The sequence below is a fragment of the Macaca thibetana genome, chromosome 1, assembly GCF_024542745.1.
Source record: "Macaca thibetana thibetana isolate TM-01 chromosome 1, ASM2454274v1, whole genome shotgun sequence".
Taxonomy (NCBI): Eukaryota; Metazoa; Chordata; class Mammalia; order Primates; family Cercopithecidae; genus Macaca; species Macaca thibetana.
The window spans coordinates 5,251,303-5,278,297 of record NC_065578.1 but is presented as its reverse complement, the minus strand read 5'-3'; the positions used below and the strand labels follow the sequence as shown (position 1 = coordinate 5,278,297).

The 26,995-nt window shown below is 55.9% G+C and overlaps 2 protein-coding genes across 16 annotated transcripts in view; both read left to right on the top strand.

The window, feature by feature from the left end:
• The window catches only part of RPL22 (ribosomal protein L22), a 286,932-nt gene extending 283,880 nt beyond the window's left edge, over window positions 1-3,052 (top strand). For all 14 annotated transcript variants that reach the window (XM_050787485.1, XM_050787466.1, XM_050787493.1 and 11 more), the window contains one exon: window positions 1,232-3,052. In XM_050787485.1, coding sequence (XP_050643442.1) covers window positions 1,232-1,376 — 145 coding nt within the window. In that variant the 3' untranslated portion in view covers window positions 1,377-3,052. The remainder of the gene's footprint in view (window positions 1-1,231) is intronic.
• The window catches only part of CHD5 (chromodomain helicase DNA binding protein 5), a 239,481-nt gene that overhangs the window by 150,376 nt on the left and 62,110 nt on the right, over window positions 1-26,995 (top strand). For both annotated transcript variants that reach the window (XM_050786845.1, XM_050786837.1), the window contains 2 exons: window positions 8,009-8,091; window positions 20,006-20,133. In XM_050786845.1, the coding sequence (XP_050642802.1) occupies window positions 8,013-8,091; window positions 20,006-20,133 (207 nt within the window). In that variant the 5' untranslated portion in view covers window positions 8,009-8,012. Of the gene's footprint in view, window positions 1-8,008; window positions 8,092-20,005; window positions 20,134-26,995 lie in introns of those variants that run through there.

The following is a 26,995-nucleotide window of genomic DNA, read 5'->3' as shown; positions in this document are numbered from 1 at the left end:
TCACTAAAGACCATTTTATAGGTGTTTGCTGCATTTTCTTTTTTTTTTTTTTTTTTTTTTTTTTTTTTGAGACAGAGTCTCGCTCTGTCGCCCAGGCTGGAGTGCAGTGGCCGGATCTCAGCTCACTGCAAGCTCCGCCTCCCAGGTTTATGCCATTCTCCTGCCTCAGCCTCCCGAGTAGCTGGGACTACAGGCGCCCGCCACCTCGCCCGGCTAGTTTTTTGTATTTTTTAGTAGAGATGGGGTTTCACCGTGCTAGCCAGGATGGTCTCGATCTCCTGACCTCGTGATCCGCCCGTCTCGGCCTCCCAAAGTGCTGGGATTACAGGCTTGAGCCACCGCGCCTGGCCAGGTGTTTGCTGCATTTTCATGGACACCTGGTATCTGCTCTTTTTTTTTTTTTTGGAGACAGTCTCCCTCTGTCGCCCAGGCTGGAGTGCAGTGGCGCCATCTTGGCTCACTGCAGCCTCTGCTTCTGTCTCCCAGGTTCAAGTGATTCTCTTGCCTCAGCCTCCTGAGTAGCTGGGACTACAGGTACCCACCTTCACGTCTGGCTAATCATTTGTATTTTTAGTAGAGACGGGGTTGCACTGTGTTAGCCAGGATGGTCTCCATTTCCTGACCTCATGATCAGCCTGCCTTGGCCTCCCAAAGTGCTGTGATTACAGGCGTGAGCCAGTGCTCCTGGCCTGTTTTTTTTTTTTTTTCTTTCTTTTTTTTTTTTTCCTTTTTGGAGGCAGTCTCGCTCTGTTACCCAGGCTGGAATGCAAGGTACAATCTCAGCTCACTGCACCCTCTGCCTCCTGGATTCAAGGGATCCGGGATCCTCATGCCTCAGCCTCCTCAGTAGCTGGGATTACAGGTGTGCACCACCACACCCGGCTAATTTTTTTATTTTTAATTTTTTTAATTTTGTAGAGATGGGGTTTCACCATGTTGGCCAGGCTGGTCTCGAACTCCTGACCTCAAGTGATCCACCTTCCTTGGCCTCCCAAAGCGCTGGGATTACAGGCCTGAGCTACTGCGCCCAGTCTACTCTCATTGTTACTGCCAATGTCGATGGCACGCGGCTGATACTCTCAGAGCCTTGGCTGGGTGTATTTGCCATTTTTGAGGCTTGGAAAACACCCTGAATTGTAATGATTCTGAGTGCTGGGTTTTATAAACGTTAAAATGTTTTAGGATGCAAGCACCAGCTGTCTAGTGGAGTTCTCATGTCCTTTCTCTGCAGGTATTTGAAATATCTCACCAAAAAATATTTGAAGAAGAATAATCTACGTGACTGGTTGCGCGTAGTTGCTAACAGCAAAGAGAGTTACGAATTACGTTACTTCCAGATTAACCAGGACGAAGAAGAGGAGGAAGATGAGGATTAAATTTCATTTATCCGGAATATTTTGTATGAGTTCTTGAATAAAACTTGGGAACCAAAATGGTGGTTTATCCTTGTATCTCTGCAGTGTGGATTGAACAGAAAATTGGAAATCATAGTCAAAGGGCTTCTCTTGGTTCGCCACTCACTTATTTGTAACTTGACTTCTTTTTTTCTGCTTAAAAGTTTCAATTCTTGTGGTAATACCAGAGTAGAAGGAGAGGGTGACTTTACAGAACTGACAGCCATTGGGGAGGCAGATGCCGGTGTGGAGGTGTGGGCTGAAGGTAGTGACTGTTTGATTTTAAAAAGTGTGACTGTCAGTTGTATATGTTGCTTTTCTCAAACAATGATTCAGGGATACAAGTGGGCTCCTCTCGTTCATTAAAAGAAAACGTGACATCTTCTAAGATTCTCTGTGGGAAAATGACAGTGTCAATAAAATGCGGGTTTCTGGGCCATTCGTCTTACTTTCATTTTTTGATTACAAATTTGACACACACAATTATGTCTGTTAATCATCTTCTTCCTAGAGAGAGAAACGGTGCTCCTTCAGCGTTGCTGCATAGTCCGTCACTCTCCATAAAGGGGTTTGGGGAATCGATTGTAAAAGTCCCAGGTTCTAAATTAACTAAATGTGTACAGAAATGAATGTGTAAGTAATGTTTCTACAAGTCTTTGCCACAAACTGTCACTTCCGTCTCCAGCAGAGGGAGCTGGAGGAATAGTGCTTCCAGATGTGGTCTCCCATGTGGGGCCCAGCGATGTCAGCCCCTGATGGCAAGAGCTCTGGAGGCTCTGGTGAAGGGGGGACACCAAGGAAAAGTGACTGGGAAGCCTCTTGTGCCAAGGATATGGGAGGTGCCCTGGAAATAGCTGCCTCATGCCACTTAGGCCATGACTGGATTTAATGTCAGAAGTTATTCTACAAACGGGTATGCTGCAGTGCAGAGGCTAGACAACTGTGAACAGGGCTCCCAAAGCTGGCAAAAGAAGATGCAATTGTTGCCGTGAGTGACTTTGAAAGCCCCTGGTGCCTTGCGGTGCCCTTCTGAAATTCGAACAGTAATGCAGAAGTGTCTGTTTTAGAATTTACGGTGTCTAAAATTCATGTTTTTAAAAGAGCTTGCCTACAGATGGTTTCCACACCCGAAATTGTGCCCTGTGAGTTGCATAGCTGGAAGTTCAATGCTCAGTCCTACCTTGGCTCCCATTAAACATTTGGTGCTCTGTGGATTGAGTTGAACGTGTTGAGGCTTTGCAATTTCACTTGTGTTAAAGGCTCTGGCATTTTTCCATTTCTATGCAAATTTCTTTGAAGCAGAATTGCTTGCATATTTCTTCTCTGCCTTCACAGAAAGCAGAGTTTCTTTCAAACTTCACTGAGGCATCAGTTGCTCTTTGGCAATGTCCCTTACCATGATTATTAAGTTTGTGGCTTGAGTTTACAAATTTTGTTTGTTGCATTGATGTTCCCATGTAGTAATTTTCAGTTTGGTTGTGAAAAAACCCTGGGCTGAAGTTAGCATTTAAGTTAAAAGAAAAAAAAAACTAGTCCCAGATTTGAAAACTTGTAATAAAATTGAAACTCACTGGTTTTCTATGACTTTTTGAACTCTTGTAATCGAGTTTTGATCACATTTTCTATTAAAGTGGCTAACACCTGGCTACTATTACTGTGCGAGGCTTTGTTTTTTTAAGGACTGGCATGTTAAGAAAAGCTTTGTCCTCATGAATTAGTTGCTGTACCAACAGTTACGTTGGTCTTTACTAGGCTTAGAAGAAAAGATGTCCTTTATTTCGACTTTTCTTCCTTTAGTTGTGCTGTTTTGCTGCAGTGAGATTCAGGAGTTGGCTGTCACTGAACTCTTGTGTAGAATTTCTCCAGATCCAGAGCCTGGGGAACAACTTTGCCAGCAAATGCCGATTTCTGATGGGGAATAGGTAGTGTGAACTTGAATTCCATTAGAGCCATGACACCAGCTGCGCCCAAAGCACACTGTAGACCAGTTTCCTTTGTATCTGTTTTAACTCACACCTCACTTGCCCGCATTGAAAATAGTTGAGGCACAGGGGCTGACTGGGGTCGTGAAGAATTTCAGGCCGTGATTTAAATTCATAAGAGTTCCAAAACAGGAGGTCGGTGTCGTCTCAGCCAATGCCAGTTACACAAACATCCTCACGCCCTTCCCTTGAGTGTGCTAGTGCAGCCGAGGAAATGAGGTTTGTTGATGTCACTAAATGCTACGAACTAGTCACTCCTAAAGGCTTCATATGTTTTCCCTCCAAAAGCCTCTGATCCCCCTTATCCCATGGCAGTAGTGTGTGGGTTTTGAGTGCTGTTGTCCTCATACCTTTTCAGGAACAGCCAGGTGTTGAAATACATGGGTCCGAAATTCGCTCATGAATGGTATGTAGCACAGAGGTGGTCAGAAACATGGGGAAAGTGAGGAAGTTGGATAATACCAAGTGTCTTAAGACAGTTGATATCTGGGGCTATCTGGATCTCAGCCTTTTTAGGGGACACTTGATTTCCTGGAGGGTGAAAAGGACCCCAGCGGTGGGGAAATAATGGTCCGGCTGTTGAAGTCATTGATAATGTCAGGGGAGCCTGGAATTTGGTGTTGACACCTGATTTCATTTTCCGTTTGTACATGGGACTCAAACCCTTAAACTTATCAAATGTTGTAAGTAAGCCAAGAGGTGCTGGCCCTCCCACGGGGGAGGGGGACCTAGGATGTGGGACAGTTACAGATCTGGCAGTTCCAGGGGACAGACCATCTCCCCAGTAATGCTTGGACAGAACACGGGGGTGACTGGAGGCAGAAGCTGCAGGGGAGGGGCACCACGGCGGTGAGAGATGGGTCAGGCCCCCAAAGGAGAGCCCAGGTTGGCACCTGCCCAGGTTGTTCGGTGGGGTTGATTCTCTTTGAGGGAGAAGAGGGTAGCAGAGAGGCTTGGTGTGGGGATTTGCCATCCCTGCAAGGAGGTGGCCCTCCACCTACAGGAAGGTGGGGACTGTCTGTTAAAACGGTGCCATCATAGTGCTCATCTCTAGGAAGAAGAAACTGAATTTCTAATCCAGCCATTTTCTTGTCTTTGGGATGGATTTGAGAATACACATGCTTTTTTTTTTTCCCCCAGGCTATTTTGGGCCCAGCTAAAACAGTCTGTAAAGGCTGTGCTGACCAGTGGAGTGAGTTAGCTACCACCACAGCTAGAAACCAGAGAGCACCCATAAAACGTTCTCAGGCTTACACAAGTATGTTCTCAGGTTCAGGGCCAAGGCCCAGGACTGCCTTTTTGAGAAGCTCCTTCCTCCCCTGCAACCCCAACTGGTTGGAATTCAGGTGGTGCAGGGTCCACACTTTCCCAAAAAGGCTTCAAGTGCAACGAAAGTCTTGGTGTAGCAGGTGGGCACTGAGCCTTCACTGCAGAGGACACTGCGGTCTTGAGTGACGCTGTTTCACCCCTGCCGAGGAGGAGGTGTGGGGCAGAGTTTTGATCTACGTGACTGGCTGTGAGGTGGTGTATGTACAAGCACTTCATTGCCCTTGAGAAGCCGACGGTGCCAGGTGGCCACAGCGTGGATATGCATTGTTGAACGAACTGGCCTCAGGCGGGGCTTGGGGGTTCCTGGATGAGGAGTTCATGTAGCCCTGGAATGGAAATTGAGTATGGTATGTGCAGAAGATGATAAGCTTTTTCAACTCTTTTCTTGGAAAAAGTTTTTTTTCTATTTTTGAGACAGTCTCGCTCTGTCACCCAGGCTGGAGTGCAGTGGCGCAATCTTGGCTCACTGCAACCTCTGCCTCCTGGGTTCAAGCGATTCTCCTGCCTCACTCTCCTGAGTAGCTAGGATTACAGGTGCCTGCCACCATGCCCAGCTAATTTTTGTATTTTTAGTAGAGACGGGGTTTCTCCATGTTGGCCAGGCTGGTCTCGAACTCCTGACCTCAGGTGATCCGTGATCTGGGATTACAAGCGTGAGCCACTGCACCCAGCCAGAAAAAGTGTTTTTCCTTGATGCTTTTGTAACCAGTATATTAAAAAATATTTTGATTTTGGAATTGTCACTGAGATGTAATTACGAGCTCTATGATCAGCAAACATGAGAATCTTGTCTCCTAAAACAGTAACCTTAATGATAGGCTTGTTCTCGCAACTGCAGAGTTTACCGAATGTTCACTGCTTTAGGGATTGCTTTTAACGTCATGCATTTTTGGCCCATTGTCATTAAAATGCCCATTTGATAGTTTGACAATAATAAGGGCTCTTCTTTAAAAATGACTGGAGAGCCGGGCATGGTGGCTCACGCATGTAATCCCAGCACTTTGGGAGGCTGAGGCAGGCGGATCACGAGATCAGGAGATTGAGATCATCCTGGCCAACAGGGTGAAACTCTGTCTCTGCTAAAATACAAAAAATTAGCCAGGGGTGGTGGTGCTGCCTGTGTCTCAGCTGCTGCTGGGGAGGCTGAGGCAGGGGAATCGCTTGAACCCGGGAGGCGGAGATTGCAGTGAGCTGAGATTGCACCACTGCACTCCAGCCTGAAGACAGGGCAGGACACCATCTCAAACCGCCCCCTCCCCCCCAAAACAACAACAACAACAAAAACAAAAACTGGAGATTTGTAGTAAAAAATCCATTTATTTCTAGCATTCCAGTTTTTGTTTCATTTTGCCTTTGGACATTAAATAATATTACCTAGTTGCAGTCATAGGGAAGAACAGGATGGGGAGAGGATTATGACTGATGAGCATCTCGGCTCTAATTTGTTGCCAAATTAAGCAGTTAGAACTGTTCTTTCTTGAATGATATCTTGACTTTCTCAGCCTCGCCTTGGGAATTGGAGCCAAGGTTAATGATGGGGGCGGCTTTCTGGTGATGAGAAATATTGTAAATCAGAGTTTTTCTACCAAAGGGCAGGGGACCTTTGAAAGGGGTTAGAGAGGTGTTGGGGAGCTGGTAACTGAGGGGTGGGCATGTCAGCTTAGGGGTTTCTTCCCTCGTGGTTACCATTTAGGGAGACAGTTGGTCTGGAAACGAGGAAGAAGCAGGTTTGGTTCAAGCCTTAGTGATCTGGGGCTCCCCCTGGCTAGCGGCTCTGTGGGGGAAACACAGCCTTGGGAGGGGAGGCCCTTTGGTTTCCTGGACTGCTTCCCTGAAGAAGGTTCCTTTCCCCTTGCAGGCGGCCAGTACCGGGCTGATCCAGCGTCTCTATCTACAGCGTGGTTAAAGCGGATCTGGGAGATGGAGGGGTTCCCAACACCCCAGTCTTTGGTTCCAGAAGGCTGGACCGACCTCTCCTTGTCCAGGGATGAATGCAGAGGGTCTTTTGTTTGGGGCTTGCTGGCAATAAAATTGGACGGGAAGAAGCGGAAAACTGCTGCCGATCCTGCGTGTCTCAGGTGGGATCCCCCAGTGCCCCTGCGAGGCAGTGAGAGACCCTCCCTTCACGGGCCTTCTGGGGTTAGAGAGCTGGCGGTCGGCCAGCCCCTGGAACTTTTGCCTTCTTAAGGTAGCTTTAAGACTTGCCGCCGCGGAGACTGGAGGCGCTTATTTAAAATTCCAGTCTTGCTCCCGAGGGCTTTGGCCTCCATCTTCACCTTTAACGACCGAGGGCTGGTGGCAGCGGCTCCCTCCTGCTCTGCGACAGGTGTCGCTTCTGAGCGGGAGTTTTGGGCACAGACATCGCAGATCCGCACCACCCCCAGGGGTCTGCATGGGTTTGAGCTGGACCCAGCCTGGAGGGGCTTTTTGGAAGAGGGCAAGTGGGCGGTGGGAGCGGGGAAGCAAGTGAGGGGAGCCCGCCTGCGCGGATTTTTCGGCAGTAATCAGACCCACAGTCTCCAGAGCGTCTTTTCCCAAAGTGTGGAACACATTTTTCTTCTAAATCTCTTTGGAGAGGGGGTTAGGAACGTGCCGAGGCCGGAGCCGCGTGCGGGGCGGGTCCCGGCGTCTGTGAATCGAGTGGGGCAGCGGGCCGCGCGCTGCCCTGAAGACCCCGCCTCCGCGCCCTTCCGGGGCTCGGGGCCCAGTGCCTTAGCAGGCAAGCGGCGGCGGCTCATCCTGCCCCGGGTGCGCCTCGCCTCCCCCTGCGCCCGGGCTCGCCAAATCCCGGCTGCCCGCTCGTCCGTCGGGTCCCCAGGCGTGCGGACGCCTCGACGGCTCCCCCTGCCGGGGCGCTCCCCAGTCCCCACCCTCACCCGGCCCCTCAGGACTAGTCCCCCAACTTGTTCTCTGCTGTTAACTAGTAGCGCTGCCGGAACGATGGGATGGGGTTGCCACAGCAACCAGACTGGACGTCACAATCCGGGCATGTGTGCCGCCCCCCCGCCGTGCCGCCGTGCCTCCGGCGCTGCCGCCGCCACCCTCGGCGGGCTGCGGGACTCAGGCTGCGGGGTGCGGTGGGCGGAGCGCCCGGGCTTTGCGGGGAGCAGGCTAAGGCGGCCGAGAGAAAGGGGGGTCGAGACGGGGGGGTGGAGGTTTGGGGGGGTGGGGGGGGCAGGCGGCCGCCATCTTCTCGCCGAGGCCGCCTCGCCCGCCGCACGCGCCCGTCCGGCAGCGCACGGGTTAAGGCTGGCACCGCGCCCGGCGGGAGGGGGGGCGCCCACCTCCCCTCCTCCCCGCGCCGGGCATGCGGGGCCCACTGGGCACCGAGGAGGAGCTGCCGCGGCTGTTCGCCGAGGAGATGGAGAACGAGGACGAGATGTCAGGTGAGCGGGGCGCGGGTGCGCCCCGGGCCAGAGCGGCGGGGGCGCCGAGACGGGCCGGGCCCAGGGCCGGAGCACGGGCGGCGGGGGCGGTGCGGCCGGGCTGGCGCCGCGCAGGAGGGGCGCCTGGGCTGCGGGGCTGCTCTCCCGCCCTCCTGGCGCCGCGCGGCCAAGGGCGCGGGCTGGGTGAGCGCCCGGGCGCGGCGTGAGGGCGGCTAAGGGCGGGGTGCGATCCGGATCCCCCGGGCGGCGACGCGGGCCAGGCGGGCCAGAAGAACCCGGGCGGGAGCCTGCGCTGGGGGCCCCGGCGGGGAGGGGGCGCGGCGCTGCCGGGGTCAGCCCGCGTGCCCTTGAAGGGGGCGGGAATCGCGCTAGCTCCTGGAGCTGCGCACCCCGCGCCCGCATCCCGCCACCGTGCGCCTCTGGCCTCTCCGCGGGCAGGCGGGACCCGGCCCCTGGCCCATCTCGGCCGCGGGGCGGGCTGGGTGGGGCCCAGAGCGGGGCGAGGACCGGCGGTGCTTGGGGACGCATCGAGCGCCCAGGATGGGGAGGCTTCCCTCCCGGCCTAGGAGGGCTCGGCTCTGGGGCGCACGGGCTCAGACCCCTGCTCCATCCTGCCATGGGCCTCTGTGCGCTGTGACCACTGCTCCCAAGCACTTTACCCGGGCCGCCGGCGTCCTTCTGGAGCGACCTAGCGCCCGCCGCTGTCTCCAGCCCCACCATCGCCCAGGGTGGTGGCCGTTCCTAACCCACTCTGCCTTGGCTACGGGCCTGATGCCCCAGGGCCACCGCCCCTGCCCTTACCGTCTCTCTCCTTTTATCTCTCTCAGAATTTAGTATACACAGGACTGTGCGCCAGGGGTTGCCTTGCAGGACAGTTCTTTAGTTAACTGCTCGCCATTTGTTTGGGACGTTTTCCCTCCTGGCACAGCTGGGTAGGGCCCCACCCTGTCAGCCACCCACCCTCCTTTCTGGGAGACTCTTACTTCTTGGCTTCCCTGCACCAAGTCTGTGGCCCCTCTGGACTTCGGAGAGACTTGTGGGAGGCTGGAGGCCCTCCCGGGCCCAGGAAGTTGCTTCTGGTCCCCTCTGACTTACAGGGGTGAGAAGATTCCACACATGGACACCTCCAGCTCCTCTTGGAGGAAGCAGCCAGCGTCTTCTGGGGAGGGTATTCCCACCAGGTGGCCACACCCCCTGCCCCCTTCTGTTTGCTTGCTTGGTTAGTTGGTGGCTTTAATGCTGTGACTGGGCTCCTACAGGAGCCTGGCACTCACCTCGCCTATTAGGCCAAGTTGGCAGCAAGCGTTCTGGGGACGGGGAATAGGGGAGTCCTCACTTGGGGTGGGGTTGCCTGGACAATAGTTGACTGTCATATCCTGGGTCCTTGGAATTAGACCCATTCTCTGGAGGGGAACTCTGAGGCCCAGCACAGGCACAAAAGTCAGTGGCCATTTTCCACCCAGGAGGCTGGCTCCCCAGTGAGCCAGTTTGCTGTTTCCTCAGTAAGTTGTTTGTTGTGGTGTTTGGGGTGTGGCCCTTTTGTGGCATCAGGGGCATTTCTGGGCTGCACTGACCCTGCGGTGTAGTCCCCTGGCTGTCTTTCCTATCTTACACTCCTGCTTTCTCTGACTATGTGGAGACATAGAGGCCGGGGAGGGGAAGAGGCCAGGGAAGGTGCCCCCAGTCTAGTAGGTACCTGACTCACTGCTTGGGCCAGAGAGGCAGGGCTCTGGTCATCCTGCCCACCACCCATGCTCCCCCTTGGTGGGTTGGCCCCAGAGCGTCCAGGAATACCCCCAGAGCCCTGCAGAAGAGACGCCCTGCTCTGGCACCTCTGGCCTGGGGATTTTGCCCCCATCCATCAGCAAGGCCAGCTGCTCCACCTCCAGAGCCTTCCCAGGCTCCTGGCTTCTCTCCATGTCCAAGCCTCTGTCTCCTCCTGCCAGTCCCCTCCAGGGCCTTCTACCCAGTCCTTATGACTACCCTCTGCACAGCAGTTGGGGTCACCTCGTGAACCCAAGTCAGACCCTGACCCGCATGGCTCCAGTCGCCTCTGAAACCCTTGTCCTGGTCCACTCCTGTGCCCCTTTCTTCACAGCAGCCACACTGGCCTCCGTGCTGCTTCTGAAACCCTCCATGCTCCATCCTGCCATGGGGCCCCGGCTGTGACCTCTGTCTGACCTGCTTTTTCGTCTGCTCACCGCTGCCGCCTAGTCATTTAGGTCCCAGCTTGAATGTTATGATAGAGAGAGACACCCTTGCTAAGAAAGGGCCTTCCAGTCACTCTGAGACACATTGTCATGCTTTCTTTGGAAGAGCTGGGGTCTTGCTGTGTTGCCCAGGCTGGATTCCAACTCCTGTGCTCAAGCGATCCTCCTGCCTCAGCCTCCCTAGTAGCTGGGACTACATGCTTGTGTCACCACACCCCACATACTCAAAACGTTATCATCAGTTTCCTCTTGGATCTGTGGGTGTCCCCTTCAAGTGTAACTCTCTTGATAACCTGCCGTGCCCAGCGCCTGGAACCATGCATTCCTGAGAGATGGTTGTGGTTTCAGTGTCTTGAGGGCTGGGACTCCCTAGGTCACCCCAGCTTCTGGCTGTGAAGACAGCCCTAGCCAGGCCTCCTGTCAAGTTGCACTGCTGGCCCCCCACTCACCCTGAGTCCAAGCTCAGCGGTGGTGACCCCCACAGACCAGAGCCAGCTGGTTCCAAAACACGGAAGTTTGTGGCTGGAAGAACTGGTGTTTTGGAAGCTGTCATGATGATTTTTCAATCTACAGCTATTGAACTCATGACTTGTCCTATCTTTTTTCTTTGACTCTGCTCATCTCCCACCTCCCCCTGGGAGTTGCTCACTCTCAGCAGTGAATTAGTGTTTCCCATGAGGTGGTGGTGGGGAGGGGGAGGTTTGCCCCGGTCAGCTCTGGCATTGAGGCAGGTGTCTGAGCCAGTTTCCAGGAGGAAGGCAGGGTGGGTGCCTCTTCTGGTTTGGGGACCAGCAGCTGCCAGATTCTCCTGGGAGGTGGGGTGGCTGGTCAAAGCCAGGGGTCAAGAACTGGTGGGATGAGGCCTTGGATTCCAGCTCTGAGCATTAGCTGAGTGCCAGGCAGCCCTCTCCTTGGTGTGCCCACTTGTAGAATGGGGACATAGCACTGGCTACCTCATAGAGGGTTATTATGAGGAACAGTGCACGTGGAACATTAGGCCACAGTGCCCAACACATAATAGGTACTCAATAAACTGTGGCTGGTGTAATTAGCACCAGCCAAGGGGGGCAGCTGTCCTGCCTTCTCCAAGGAAATGCTTCTGATACTTGCACCCTTAGCCAGTAAGCCCAGGGGAGTGGGAGCCTGGGTGGGAGGAGGGCCGTGAAGCCCGAGGTAGGGCTGGCGGGAAGCAGGAGAGGGGTTCAGAAAATGTGGCTCTCAGCCCTCTTAGGGCCACTGCCGGGCTGGCAAGTTCCCTGCCTCGTTGGCCCAGCTTTTCCTCAATCACAGACAAAGCTAGTGAGCCTAGACTGGGCAGCGTCTGGACTAGGCACCGTTACCACTCTGGCCCCAGTGACAATTGGCCCTAGCTGTGTGAGTATCTTAGGCTTGCTTCCTCAGGTCCAGGGGCCCGGAGAGAGCGACAGTCATGATTCCCAAAAGACCATGACTTTTTAGCCTGCGCCCCTACCCCTGTGGAAGCATGGTGTTTTTGGCGGGGGGAGTCCCAGGGAGCCTGATTGTGTTTAACATTCTTTTCTGGGAGGAGGGAGGCAAAATGAGCAGCACACTTTGCCCAGGGACTTGGCCAGTGGGTTATTCATTATCATTCCAAGTTGATCAGGTAGTAAGATCCATCTGTGATTTTATCAGTTCATTGAGTCGCTCACCTATCATCCATCCATCCAGCCATCCATCCATCCATCCATCTACCTACCCACCCACATCTACCCATCCACCTACAAAACCAACCTAGTAACCATTCACCATCCACCTATCAGTCCATATCCATACCATATCCATCCATACATCCATCCATCTGTTCTTCCTACTCGCTATTCATCCATGTACCATCTGTCCATGCTTCCCACCATCCATCCATCCATCCATCCATCCATCCATCCATCCATCCATCCATTCATCCATCCATGCATCCATGTATCTTCCTGCTCTCCCACATCTACCCATCTACCCACAAAACCAACCATGATGGTGAAGTTACCGTTCACCATCCACCTATCTATCCATATGTATATCCATCCATCCGTTCATCCATCTGTCCATCCATCCATTTGTTCTTGTTCTTCCTATCCACTGTTCACCCATGCACTATCTGTCCATGCTTCCCACCATTCATTCATCCATCCATCAATCCATCCATCCACCATTCGTTCATCTTCCATCCACCATCCATCCATGCATCCATCCATCCACCATTAATTCACCCATCCACCATCCATCCATCTGCCCAGCCACCATCCATACATCTGCCCACCCACCATTCATGCTTCCATCCATTCACCCACCACCCATCATCTATCCATTCATGTACCCACCATTCATCCATCCATCCACCCACCATCCATCCATGTATCCATCCACCATCCACTCATCCATTCATCCACCATCCATTAATCCACCCACCATCCATTCATTCATCCATCCACCATCCATCCATGCATCCATCCATCCATCCATTCACCATTCATCCATCCATCTACCCACCATCCATCCATTCATGAATCCACCATCCTTCCATTAATCCACCCACCATCCACTTATCTATTCATTCACCACTCATTCATCCACCCACCATCCACGCACCGTCCATCCATCTGCCAGCCATCCATCCATCCATCCATCCATCCATCCATCCGTCCATCCATTATCCATCCATTCATCAATCCACCATCCAACCTTGCATCCATCCACCATCCACTCATCCATTCATCCACCATCCATTAATCCACCCACCATCCATTCATTCATCCATCCACCATCCATCCATGCATCCATCCATCCACCATTCATCCATCCATCCACCCACCATCCATCCATTCATGAATCCACTATCCTTCCATTAATCCACCCACCATCCACTCATCCGTTTATCCACCACTCATTCATCCATCCACGATCCACGCACCATCCATCCATCCGCCATCCATCCGTCCATCCATCCATCCATCGATTATCCATCCATTCATCAATCCACCATCCAACCTTGCATCCATCCACCATCCACTCATCCATTCATCCACCATCCATTAATCCACCCACCATCCATTCATTCATCCATCCACCATCCATCCATGCATCCATCCATCCACCATTCATCCATCCATCCACCCACCATCCATCCATTCATGAATCCACTATCCTTCCATTAATCCACCCACCATCCACTCATCCGTTTATCCACCACTCATTCATCCATCCACGATCCACGCACCATCCATCCATCCGCCATCCATCCGTCCATCCATCCATCCATCGATTATCCATCCATTCATCAATCCACCATCCAACCTTGCATCCATCCACCATCCACTCATTCATTCATCCACCATTCATTCATCCACCCACCATCCGCCCACCATCCATCCATCCATCCTTCATCCACCATCCATCCATCCACCCACCCACCCACCATCTATCCATTCATCTTTCATTCATCCATCCATCCATCCATCATTCATCCACCACTCATCCATCCACCATCCATTCATCCTTCCATCCATCCTCCATCTTCCATCCACCATCCATCCATCCACCCACCATCTGTCCATCAATTCATCATCCATCAATCTATTCACCATCCGTCCACCATCCATTCATCCATCCACCCATCCACCATCCATCCATCTGCCACCCATCCATCCATCCATCCATCCACCATCCATCTATCCATCCACCCACCCACCATCTATCCATAAATTCATCATCCATCCATCTATTCACCATGTGTCCACCATCCATTCATCCATCCACCCATCCACTATCCTTCCATCTGCCATCCATCCATCCATCCATCCATCCACCCACCCACCCACCATCTATCCATCAATTCATCATCCATCAATCTATTCACCATCCATCCACCATCCATCCATTGACTATACAATTATCCATCCACCCATCAGAGACTTCTGGAATATCTTCTCTGAGCTGGGTACTGAACACAATGTGTATTGTCTAACTTTCTGGGGCTTTTGCTTATCTCTGTGGCTCTGTCATTATTTCACTCTCTTTCCCTGTCTCTCTCTCTTCTTCTCTCCCCATATCTGTCAGTTTTCATCTCCCCTGAGGTCATGCCCATGCCTCTCTCTTTCTGTCTGGCCGTTTCTCTCTCTTTTGTCCCTCCCTGTCCCTCCAGGTTGACTCCCCCTCTCTTCCCCTTCTCACCTGTCTGTCCTCCTCCCCACCCATGCCCTGGGGCCTCTCCCTGCCTTCCCTGCACCCCCATACTGACTCCCCCCAGGCCCCAGTCACTTGGGATAAATGCCTCATCTATCTCTGTCTCTTCCCTCCACTCCCCACTCAGGACTGATGCTTTCTTTTGATGTGACACCAATGAGGTGATGTCTGGGTTTTGTTAAATGTCATAAATAAATTATGAATCCTCTCTTGGGCGGGTGTACTGCCCCCCTTTGCCAGCATAGGGCCTGTCTCATTGGGGGAGGTTCAAGGACTAACGGCAGCCTTAGCCTGAGGACTCTTTCTTGGCCAGTGTCTAGGGTGGCCCTGAGAACCCCTGGCCCAGCAGTGCCCAAACTAGAGACCACTGCCTTCTGCCCTTCACCACTGCTGCCCTGACCCTCCTGAGTCTCGCTGGGCTCTGCCTGCCATTGCTGAGCACCTGCAGGCATCGTGTGGATGCTTTGCATTCACAGTTTTTACTTCTCCCCATCGCCGTGGGGGAAAGGCTGCCACATTACGGCCATTTCACAGATGAAGAGAGAGGCTCAGTGGGGAGGGGACTTGCTGGCGTCACCCCCAGGAAGGGTAGCATTAAGCCTCTGCTGCCCCTGTTACTCCCTCCTCCAGACCTCCTGGTGGCCTGATTCTCTGCTTGGTGCTGGTTGGGGAGTCCGGGTGGGGAACAGCAGGAGCCCCTCTCCCCAGGTCCTGGAGAGAGCGGTGGACATTGAGCCGGGTCCCTGTCCTTGGCAGGTTTGCCGGCCTTTGCAACCTGGTGATGGTGTTCTCATCCCAGCTCATGGCTTGGCCCCCTGCAAATCCTTCGACCACCGAGAATCAGATGACCTAACTTTCGCTCCACAGTCACATGCCTTCCCCTTGTTTTGATCACCTTGTGTTTGCCAGGTGCCCTGGCGACTGCGTCCTTGCTCCGCTGCGGCCCCCCCCAGAGGAGTCGGGGGCTGGAGCCTGGGCCTGGCAGAGCCGTGGGGCTGTATGCAGGGGGACTAGTGTGGTGAACCAGCTTTGACCCCCTTGAGGGACCTGTGACCTTCCAGACCACAGACCAGCCTGAGTCACCTCAGTGTCCCCAGGGCATACACCGAGCAGGTTTACACAGCGTGGGCTGTTTCAATGCTGGATTCTGGGAGGGTGCTGGGGGAGAGACTTGACAAGGGGGTGGGCGCCCACTGCCTGGGTTCAAACCCGGCTCTACCACTGCCAGCTGTAGGACTGAGATGTGGGTAAATAATGAGGTCCTCTGAGCCTCAGTTTCCTAATCTGCAGATGGGGATAAGAATAGAACCCATCTCTGAGCCAGGCGTGGTGGTTGTGCTTGTTGTCCCAGCTGCTCAGGAGGCTGAGGTGGGAGGCTCGCTCGAGCCCAGGAGGTCGAGGCTGCAGTGAGCCATGATCATAACACTGCACTCCAGCCAGCGACTCTGTCTCTAAAATAAATAAATAAATAAATAAATAAAAGCTGCAGACCAGAAAGAATAGTACCCCTTTCTGAGTTGCTGTATTGAACTGATACAGATTAATCAGTACTAGGTACTTTGGGCCTGGCACGAGCCTGGCAGATGGTATGCAGGTAACTGCCGCTATTGCAATGCACTACCCTCGTCAGCCTGGCCGCAGCCTGCAGTGGCAGCCTAGGCTAGCCTGGGGATCCCGCAGGGCTGAGCTGGCGCGTACTGGGAGCTACACAGGGGCCGGGGGAACTCTGGAGGAAGCAGCAGAAGGTGCTTCTCCTTCCTCTGGTTGACTTCAGCCCCACCCCACCTCCACCCCCAGGAGGTGGGTGATCACAGGGTAATGGGTCTTCATTAGAGCAGGCTTGGATCTGTGGAGCCTCAGGCCCTGGAGGGGTAGGGCTGGTGCACGAGGGCAATGCCAGGTGGGCCAGGAGGGCGGTGAGGCAGCCACTTGGGGCCAGGAGCTGGCAGGACGAGGAGTTCTGAGGTGAGGTTGCACCTCCCCGGAGTCCCTCACCTGGCATGGGTGGGATCCTGCCTTACCACTGGCTGCATGCTCTGCGTCTTGGAACCATCAGGGCCTCTGCTCTGTCCCCACCAGATGGAGCCATAGGGAGGAGGAACTGGTGGGCTCAAGGGCACAGGCTGGGGCTTGGGGAAAGGCTGACTGTGGAGTTGCTTGGATGGTGACCCCCAGGTCTGGTTTTGGAAAGCTCAGGGCCTGCTGCAGGAGCAGAGGGTGTCCAAGGGCGGGAAGGGGCTGAGGCTTGGCTGAAGACCGGACTGTGTGGGGTGGTGGTGGGGGCAGTGTCACAGAGAATCAGGTGTGCGGTGACTTCAGGGCCACCCACCTGAAGCCATCTGGGGGAGAGGAAGGGCCCATCAGAGACAGGGGTAGGCAGGGCTGAGTTCCCATTCCCGTGTGCCAGCTCCAGAGCCTTCTCAGAGGCGGGTTTCACCAGGCAGAGGCCCTGGGCTGTGAGGTCTTCTGGGAACAGAGTGGGGGGTCTGTCCACGGGCAGAGGGTCTGGGGCCTTGTCCTGAGAGGCCTGTTCTGAGCGTGGGGTAGGGCCAGAGCAGGGTCCTCCTTTGTCCTCCCCTTACCCATGGGCAGATCCCAGACTTCCTTCCGGAATTTCCGGCAGCCACCTGTGCATGCCCTCGTCCATTCTGTTGCTCAGGCGACCAGTCAGTGACCATGTGCCGGGCTGGGTTTCCTAAGTCTGGGACCACCCTGCTGGAAGGGGACAGCTGGAAGGAAGCAGGAGGGAGAGGCCCCCCCTCGAGATTGCATCAGCCGGAGCCCATTACATAAGCAGTGTTGGGCACTGCCAGGGTGTGGGGGTGGCTCTGCCCAGGCGGTCTCCTGCGGTGGCGGGGGAGGCGGAGGCCGGGTGGCAGAGTGGGCAGCTGTGGACTGGCATCCCATCAGCTGCCCCACCACAGACAGCTCCCTGCCAGCTCTGCCACTGCCCCACCGACACCTACTCTGCAGGACAAGTCTGGGGGGATCCCTGTGCACGTTTTCAGCTGGTTTGAAAAATCCCCACCTTCCCACACCAGTGATCAGAGGAATGGGACGGGGTCAGCTGGAGCAGCCCAGCCCCTGCCCCTGGCTATGTGGGGCCTGACCCACATAAACCCACCTGGGGCAGCCCTTGCTGTTGGCTCCCCTGTGTGCCCTAGCCCTCCACAGGGTGCCCTCCCTGTGTGGGAGCCCCAAGCACCTGGCTACCCTTGAGGAAGGCCCTGGTGCAGAGAGGCACCAAGACAGTGGTGCAGCCCCCCACCTTCCCCTGGTGCAAACTGGCCCTGTGGGATGCAGGGGTGGGAGGGGCGTCCGCTCAGCCACCAGAGCCACCAGTGCCCCAGAGGAGTGGGGACGGTGGGGCTAAAGCTGCACCCATGGTGTGAGCAATGGGAGCCCCAGAGACCCAGGGTAGGAGGCCTCCTGTCCCCCTTTCTCTGCTTAGGACTCTCCAGGGGTCCCAGGCCAGGCGATGGGGGCCTGTGTGGAGGGTGACAGGTGAGTGTTGGGTGTGTCCTGGGCCACATGCATGTCTGTGTGTCTGCATGTGGCGAGTGTGTCTGAGCGTGTGGGCCACGCTGGGGGACGCCTCGAGGCCCTTTTGTTGACCCTAAGGTCACCAGACTGCCTGGGTTCAAACCTGGCTCCACCACTGCCAGCTGTAAGTGGTTATGATAAAAAAAACTTCCTTGGGGGAAGGGGCTCTCTGTCTGTAAACTTGATCCAGTGGGGACACTCTGCCCGCTTTCAGGGTGAAAGCCTCCTGGTGGCCCCAGGACCTCTCGTCCTCCTCGGGGTCCCACTCGAAGCAACCCTCAGACTCTGAGTGACACTCCCTGTTGTGTCTCCACTGTCACAGAGGGTCGGGTCTGGGGTGTCCGTGGCAGAGGGTCTGAGGCTGAGGGGCTTCTCTTTGCTCCTCGGCTTCCCCTGAGTGCTCCTGAGTGCACAGGTGATGGTGGAGAGCGGGTAGGGCAAGCTGGATGGGGCGCTGGGGCCGCAGGCTGGCATGAAGGGCTCGCTCTCTCGTGGGCCCTTCTAGAGGACTCTTGGAGGTTGTTTCCTTCTGGAAGCCTCCTTTGCCCCCACAGGCAGAAGTGTCTCTACTTTGGATGGTTTGATTCTTGCTGCTCTGCCTGCCAAGAGGACCCTCCCCATTGCCCCTCCACGGCTCATGTCTGGTGCGCGGGAACTCCAGGCTTGGCTACCCTTTGTCTCTCCTGATTTCCCAGATGAGGGTCAGACCCCAGGCCACTGCTGCCACAGCAGGGGTCTCATGTCACACCCCCCAGGACACGTGTCAGCCCTTCCTCTGGGTTGGAGGTTGAGGGAGGCAGACCTGGAACTGTGGCCAGTGTCTTCAAAGATACTCCCCTCCTGAGCCTGCCCGGCCTGGGCCCCCTCGGCCTTCCGAGTCAGTGCAGGTGAGGGCAGCTCCTGAACACTCAGGTGTGCTGGGCACAGCATCTCTCTGTGGACTGTCACAGCTTTCTAGTGCCCAGCTGTAATGCGCTTGGTTTCCCGTTGTGAGTGTGTTGGAGGTGGGGGAGTGTGGACCTGTATGCCTGTGTGTGCACAGGTGCGGGATCCAGGAGGAGATACAATATGGTCTTGGATTCTCTATTGAGGCAGCATCCTGTCAAACCCGTGGCGTATCCTGGCATCTTCCTTGCTGAGTTTGTCCTGCAAATCCCCGGGGACCTCAGGTACGGGACCCGAGCGTCCCTGTGGTCCACAATTCTCTCCCTCTCTATTTATTTATGTTTTTTAAGACGGAGTCTCACTCTGTTGCCCAGGCTGGAGGGCAGTGGTGCGATCCCGGCTCACCGCAACCTCCACCTCCTGGGTTTGAGCGATTCTCTAGCCTCAAGTAGTTGGAATTACAGGCGCCTGCCAGCATGCCCAGTTGAGTTTTGTATTTTTAGTAGAGACGGGATTTCATCCTGCTGGCCAGGCTGGTCTCAGACTCCTGGCCTCAGGTTATCTGCTCGCCTCAGCCTCCCAAAGTGTTGGGATTACAGGCGTGAGCCACCGTGCCCGGCAGGTCCAGCGTTCTCAAGTCGCCTCCTGGCCACACTGTGGTCCTCTCTGTGGAGGGGAGAGATGGGCCTCACTGAGGTCTGTGCTCTGCTCTGTCGGCCCCGACTCCTTCCTGGTAGAGGCGCTCTGTTTCTCGGGCAGTGACGGCAGCAAGGCAGTTCTATTTGTTGTTCGTGGAGGTTCAGTTTTCTGAACGCTGTCCTGTCAGGGCCAGGTGGTTATTGTCCCATTACAGAGGAGGGAAGGAAAGGCCAGGAGGTGAGGTGATGTCACACAGTCCCTAGAGCTGGGGCCCCTGTTTTGTGTTCTCCCACTTCACCAGGTCTGGGGAGAGCAGGGTGGCTGTGACCTGGCACAGTTGGGTGTCCGGGGTCTTAGCATCCCCAGGGCTGGCGCTGTGTCTTCAGGGCTGTCCTGGAGGAAGCTCAGGAGTAACCACTGCCACCTTCTGATTTTTCCAGAAGAAGAAGATGGTGGTCTTGAAGGCTTCGATGACTTTTTCCCTGTGGAGCCCGTGAGCCTTCCTAAGAAGAAGAAACCCAAGAAGCTCAAGGAAAACAAGTGTAAAGGGAAGCGGAAGAAGAAAGAGGTGAGGGGCAGCACCTGTGCTGGCGAGTTGGGGTCAGGTGGGGTTGTGGCTGCATCTGCCTGGCCGCAGAGGAGGGCTGGGGTCCCTGGACCTTGGAGTTTGAGGGTTTCTGAGAGCTGAGTTTGATGAAGAATGCCATAACCAGCGTCTGATACGAAGCGTTGTGCACGGAAGCCTTTTTAAGACGTTGGTGAGCTATCCTGTTTCTGGAGCAGGATGTCGGAGCGTCATTTTTCCTTCCTCCTGTTGTCCTATCCTGTGTGGGGACAGGGCCAGATTCTGTCGCCACGGTGCCTCCCTACCTCCCTGCCCCGCTCCCCGCTCCATAGCTGACTCCGTCCCTCTAAACTGAAACCTGAAGAAAGTGAAGTCAGTTGAAGAGAAGCAACGCCCCGTTTAGGGACAGTCACCTGCAGGTGACCTCTGCATTCCCATCACTTTCTCCCTGGTTCTTGGCTGGTTCTGGATGGGCGAGGCTGCCGCACGCTCCGCTGCCTCTGGTTGGCGGGGTGTGACGGTGCGAACATGTCCCTTGTCTTCCCACGCTGCTGACACATTCCGAGCGTGCTTCTCTGTGCTTCACGCGGGCTCACTTGATCCTCATGACCAGCCCTGGAAATTGGTGGCATTCGAAGGATGATCGCCGGTTGGCAGATGGGGAAACTGAGGCGAGTTTGCAGCTTTAAGTCCTTCCTACTTGCACTGGCACACTGGGGTCTCTGCCATTTCCTCACCATATGTTTTTGGCTTCCTTCTGGGTGTCTCCTCTGATCCTCCAGGCCACCCTGTGTTGAGAACAACGGCAGGCACCTCACTTCACAGAGGAGAGCAGGGGCTCAGAGGTGCCCTGGCCCAAGGTCACACAGTGACACAGTGGCAGTACTGAGATCTGAACCCAGGGCTGTCAGCTGCACCAGTTGCCCCTGCCAGGCGTGTTTCTCCTCTCCTGCCTGCCCCGGGGGGACCTGAGGCCAGCTCTCCACCTTTCTTTCCCCCTGCCTAGAGGGGATTGGGCTGGCCCCACCTTGCAAGTGAGAGGCACAGGGAGGTAGCTGGTGAGGTGCAGTGGTGGTGGGGTGAGGTGCTAATGCTAAGCGGGTGCCCTTGGCAGCACTGGGCCTGGATCTAGGCCTCCCTGCAGAGTGAGATGGGGAGGTGGCTGCCAGAAGAGCCTAGGGGTGGGTTTGGGGAGCTTGTCCCAGGCTGGAGATGCTCCCTGCTGTGAGGGTTTCAGGAGGGCTTGTTGCGGGGGGTGCACCATGGGTCTCTTGTCCCGTGAACAAGGTGCGATCACTGGAAGGCTTTGAGCAGAGGAGAGACTGATGTGACATGACAGCCTGGCAGGCTCCCCTGGCAGCTCCAGGGCCAGGCCAGAGGCAGGAGCAGAGCCCTGGGGAGGGAGAGATGGTGGTGGCAGGGGGCGAGGGTCCCTGCCTTCACCTCTGGGCCTCGGGTCTGTGTCCCATTTCCACCTCCCCGGCTTGTTTGGGGACTTGGAGGCATTTTGGAGGGCTCTGAACTCTACCTGCAGCCTGTGGTTCCTCCTCTGGTCTGGGTGTCAGCCTGGGGACGTTGGGAGGGCAGAGCCTGCCCTGGACTGTATCCTTGGTCCTCACAGAGCTCAGGGACTGCCATGGAAAGGATGGGGCTGGGAGGTGTTGGCCCCACCCCTCTGGTCAGAGCTGCCCCAGGTGTGTCCTGCCCCTGTGCTCTCTGCTGGGGGCGGCGGTCAGCACCTCTCACCCACCTCCTACCGGCCCTCCTCTCCCGGCCTCTGCCTTGCCAGGCCCCTGCAGCCCTGGGCTCTCCTAGGAAAGCTTCCTGAGTGTGCCTTGACCATGCCCCACGGCCCCCTGGTCCGCAGCCTGTGTGGCATCCCCACTGCTGCCTGCCCCCACCCCCACCTGCTTTGCAGCCGATCCAGGCCTTTCTGGTCCTCCGTGCACACGAGTGTGTGCATGTGACTGTGTGTGTACCACCCTGTCTTCCCCTGGAGAGACCCTGGCCCCTCTGCCCGATTCTGCCTGCCTTCTCTGTTGCCCCTTAGCTCTGTGCCCCATCTGGCACAGTGTCGGGGATGGATGTGTGTCTGTCCCTTTCCAGGAACCCCCCCTTACCACTGGGCCAGCATGGGGCCTGCATGGGGAGGATTTGTGAGGTGAAGGGGGGACCCGGGTCTGTGGAGCTGGGTGTCGAGGCTCCTGCCTGGCCCATCATGCCCCAGAGACTCCCAGGCCTACGCTCTGGGGCTCCTGCATCTTCCCCAGGGTCTCAAAGAGGGTGAAGCTCCCTGTCCCTGTGATTCGATGGGGACGCGGAGATAGGACAGGGGAAGCGGGAACTGTGTGCCTGGAGGGTCCCCCAGGGAAGGAGAGGCTGTGAGCCAGCTCCTTTGGTGAGGGACTCCCTGAATTCCCTGCTGCAGCCCCTGCCCTCCTCTTCTGCTGCTGTGGCTGCTGCCCCCTGGCCCCAGAGGTCGGTCCTCGTGCTGGGCCCCTAGGGGGTAGATGGCTCTGGGGCTGCAAGGCCCTGGGATGAAGGCACTGAGACTGTCTGGCAGAGGCTGTGAAATCTTGCTCTGCTGCCATCCCCGCCCTCACTCCTCACACCTGGGCTCCATGGGCTCAGGGTGATGTGGATTTTAGGACCCTGAGGCCTCGTGGTCCATGGCAGGGACTCCTACCTGTGCACCCCCTGCCTACCTCCTCTGAGTTAGAAGCTGGTTGGGAGTCTAGGCCAAGAAGGGCAGTGTCACCTGGGCCTGGGTCTCAGGCCACTGTGCTGGGTGAGCCTGGCTCCTAAATGCAGATGAAGGAACCAGTGGGGTGCAGCAGAGACCTATGGAAGCCCCTGTCCCCCCAGGTAGGGCTGGCTCCCCTCCCCTCTCCTGGGCTCAGGGTACAGCCCCAGCCCTGGCTAGGAAGGAGGCTTGGGGGGTGGGCAGCGTCTGGACAGTGGCGAGGCCTGGGGGCTGGGGGCCAGGTGGTCTTTGAGGCCTGGGAGGGCTGGTTCTCCGACTCTCTCATTCCCAGAGCGATGATCACGCTGAGCCTTCCCTTTTCCAACTGGCCCAGGTCTTCCCTCCCGCTTCTTTCTGTGACAATATGTTTTTGGTTTTTGTCCAGGTCCCTGTCTCTCTCTGGCTCTTGCCTGTCTGTCTCTCTCTGGGTCTCAGACTTGGTCCTTCCCTCTGGCCTGTGCTTGGTCTCCACCTTGGTAACCTCTCGGCATCTCCTCTCTGTCCTTGGCCCTCTTTTCTCTCTTCCCCCTCTCCCCTCATTTCCCTCCCTCCCTTTCATTCGCTCCACCCCTTCCTCACCCTCTCTCCTTCTCTCTGCTGAGATGCATTTCTGGTTCTTGGAAGGGGAAGGGGGCTGGGATGGACAAGAGGCCTCCGGAGGTGCCCTCTCCCTTGCATTTGAGAGCCTGGCTCGGGCCAGCTGTCAGATCTTAGGGGGTCTGGAGCATGCTGTGGCCCAGCTGCTGGGTGCCCCCTTGCCCACCTGCCTGGCAGACTTGGGACCCCAGGATAAAGGCAAGGGGATTTCACCCCTCTGCCCCTCCCTGCCTCCAACCAGGTGGCTCCAAGATGATGGGGCAAAGGGACCAGGGCAGGTGGGCCGCAAGCCGCAGTTTGTTGGTTGGGGGAGGCCGGCAGCAAGTCGTGGATTCTGATTTACATAAAATAACCGGGCTGCAGCCGGAACCTGAGCATATGTAGATGAAGCTCCCTGTCAGACCCTAGCGAGCGCAGGAGGGAGAAATGATTTCAACCTGTACTGCAGCGGTTACCATAGCAACCAATTATTCAGTGCTAAATTATAACTGTTTATAACACTGGTGAATGGGAAGGCTCCTATTTCATTCTTCCTTTTTCCCTCTCAATCTTGAAGGACCCCAAATGGAGAATGACCGACTCTCCGCACCCTTCCTTTTGAGTTTAAATGTCTCCTTTTTCAGGAGATGCGGTGTGTGTTCGGAGCATCGGGCCTAGAGGGAAGGGAGATGGAGGTGGGAGGCCTCCGCCAAGAAACATCTGTGGAGCTGGGAAGGAGGAAGGGCAGCGGGACTGTCCATTGGGATCCCCAGGGCCTGATCGCATGCTGTGCCTTCAGCAGGGTGGGGGCTCAGAGCAGAGACCCCTCCTGCCTGCCCCTGCCTCCTGGCACACATAGGCTGGGCATAACATTCAAGGCAGCTTTGCAGGTGGATTCCATGTGGGGACTCCACATCCACTAAGACTCTTCTGCTAGCTGATGGAGCATCCCCTGTAGTCACACCTAAGGCTGCTGTAGCCGAAAGGTCAGTGCCCAGGTCGAAGGCCAACTGTCATCTGGATCTTCATGCCTGCAGTGTGGTTTGATGGCCCTTAAACCTTAGGGCTGGGTTGGTTCGGGAGCTTAGTTAGGGAATTACTGGTCTGTGTCTGTGTCTCCTCCCCCGCATGTGGCTTGGTCTGTGAGCCTCTCTGTATGTTTTCAGATACTGAACTGCAAATCTATCTCTGGTTCTTGATCATTTCTTCCCTTCTTGCCACTGGATGATGCTTCGTCCCTCCAGGTCCCGCTGATGGGCCACTGCTCTGTTAGGTGTTTTCAGAACTATTTGGAGCTTTCTCTGCAAGGAGAGATTTTGGAAAAACACCACAAAAAGGAGGCCTAGTTCTAGAGTGTCAAAACAGCTGGATGCAGGGTTCTGCCCTGCACTGTTACCCTCAGCCAGCCCCTGGTAGGGGAGGAGGGCTCTGATGAGATCTGGTGCAGGTGGGAGGCCCAGCTGTGGGGGCTCCATGTGGTGGAGGCAGGGCAGAGGCTCAGGGCAGGGGAGGCAGGTGGGGACTTGGGAGTCAGACCCTTCTCTTCAACTGGACTCTCCCCAGTGCAGGCTGATGGAGGAGGGAGAGAAGCGCACCTGCTTCCAAGAAATGAGGGCTTTGCTGGCTTGCCTGAGCCCCAGTGGGTGACAGCAGGGCAGGGGCCACAGATGGGCAACAGACATGCCCGACGTCACCTGAGCCCATTCCGTGCCAAGGATCTGTGCCCTCCTGCCCTGCCACTTAACTCTGAGTGGACACTGGGTGAGCCCTTTGTCAGTGCCGGGCTCACGGCCTTCTGCCAGCCCTACTCTCCCAAGCTGGCGTGCGCTGCTGCTCCTGCCAGACAGTGGAGGCTGCTGGAGGTACCTTCCCCTCCTTATCCCTCCCTCCCTCCGGCTCTCTCTGGGCCGCCACTCCTGGTCTCCCCTGCAGGTCGTCAAGGGGCCTGCTTGCCATCAGATGCCGGGTCAGCACCCCACAGATGTTGCCACAGCAGCCCCTTCTTGTCCGGGTCCTGCTCCCTCTGTACCGTGTTGCCGCCCAGCTGCTGGCAGCCTCTGTGCAGTTAGCTTGAACGCAATTCCAACAGCAGAAATGTGGGGGTGACTCTGATGTGTCCCCTCCAGCTTGTCATCCTGGCTGTATCTTTGGCTTCCAAGCAGAGCTGGGGTCATCATGGGTCGTTTGGGCATGTTCTAGGCATCATCAGAATCACAGTGGCCTCTGGTGTCTACGCGTGGGCATGGTGGTGTCGGGGGAAAGGGTCATTCTCACTGCAGCCTGCTCTGGCTTGGCCGAGTCCCCTGCCCAGGACACGATGCATGTCCCATCGTGCACCCCGCCCCACCCCGGCTCAGAGCACTGCTTCTCTGTGCTTAGGTTTCTCCCGTGTCAGAGATGTTCAAGGCATTTTCTTTTCTTTTCTTTTTTTTTTTTTTTGAGACAGTTTCACTCTTATTGCCCAGGCTGGAGTGCAGTGGCGCGACCTTGACTCACTGCAACCTCTGCCTCACAGGTTCAAGCGATTCTTCTGCCTCAGCCTCCTGAGTAGCTGGGATTACAGTCACGTGCCACCATGCCCGGCTAATTTTGTATTTTTTTTTAGTAGAGATGGGGTTTCTCCGTGTTGGTCAGGCTAGTCTCGAACTCCCAACGTCAGGTGATCCGCCCACCTCGGCCTCCCAAAGTGCTGGGATTTCAAGCGTGAGCCACTGCGCCCAGCCTCAAGGCATTTTCTTACAGTCTCCGTGTTTCCATCCTTTCTGGCATCCCCAGTTCACAGATGATGAAGCTGAGGTTAGCTTGCCACAGTGACTTGCCCGAGTCTCAGGCTTGCAGGGGGCAGAGCCTCCCTGGGGAGCCTGGGACTCACTGGCAGGCCATGCAGGATTAACCATGGGTCCCCCCACTTCACGCTCAGTGGGTTTGTGAGGTTTGTTCTCTGGCAGCTGAAGGCCCCCCAGGGCCCCTTCCTCTGTCCAGCCCCAGCCTCTGTCCGTGGTGCTGAAGTTCATGGCGGCTTCTCTCCCTTGTCCTTACCTCTGCTGGGGCGAGGGCTGCGGGAGAGCGTGTCTCTCAGATCTCCTGAAGGCCGGTCTCTTGAAGCTGGCCAAACTCTGACTCCTTCAAGGGGACATGGACATCACTGTCTGACCTCCACCTCCCCAAAGGACTGAGGCTGAGCCTGGGAGCTGTGGCTCCAGGGCCCAGCATCTCCTCCAGCCTTGAGAGTAGGCTCCCAGCCAGTGGCCGCGTCAGTATTCCCGGAAACACCCGGGTTCCGGAAAAGCAAAGAGCACAGAGGCCCTGCTGCCTGGCAGCTGGCAGCGCCGCTAACTCTGGCGGCTTAATGGGCTAAGAGGTTTGGGAACAGGGAGGTTGGCGGGCAGGGGAGAGGGAGCGGGGCTTCCAGGAGAGTGGGGAAGCGCAGGCAGCGTGTTGGAGGGGGTGCTTCCCAGCTGGATCTTAGAGGAGGGGACCCTCACCTCCCCCTTCAGTGACCGTCTCCCTCTCCACTAACTGTTGGATGTGCCTGTTTGGAGCCAC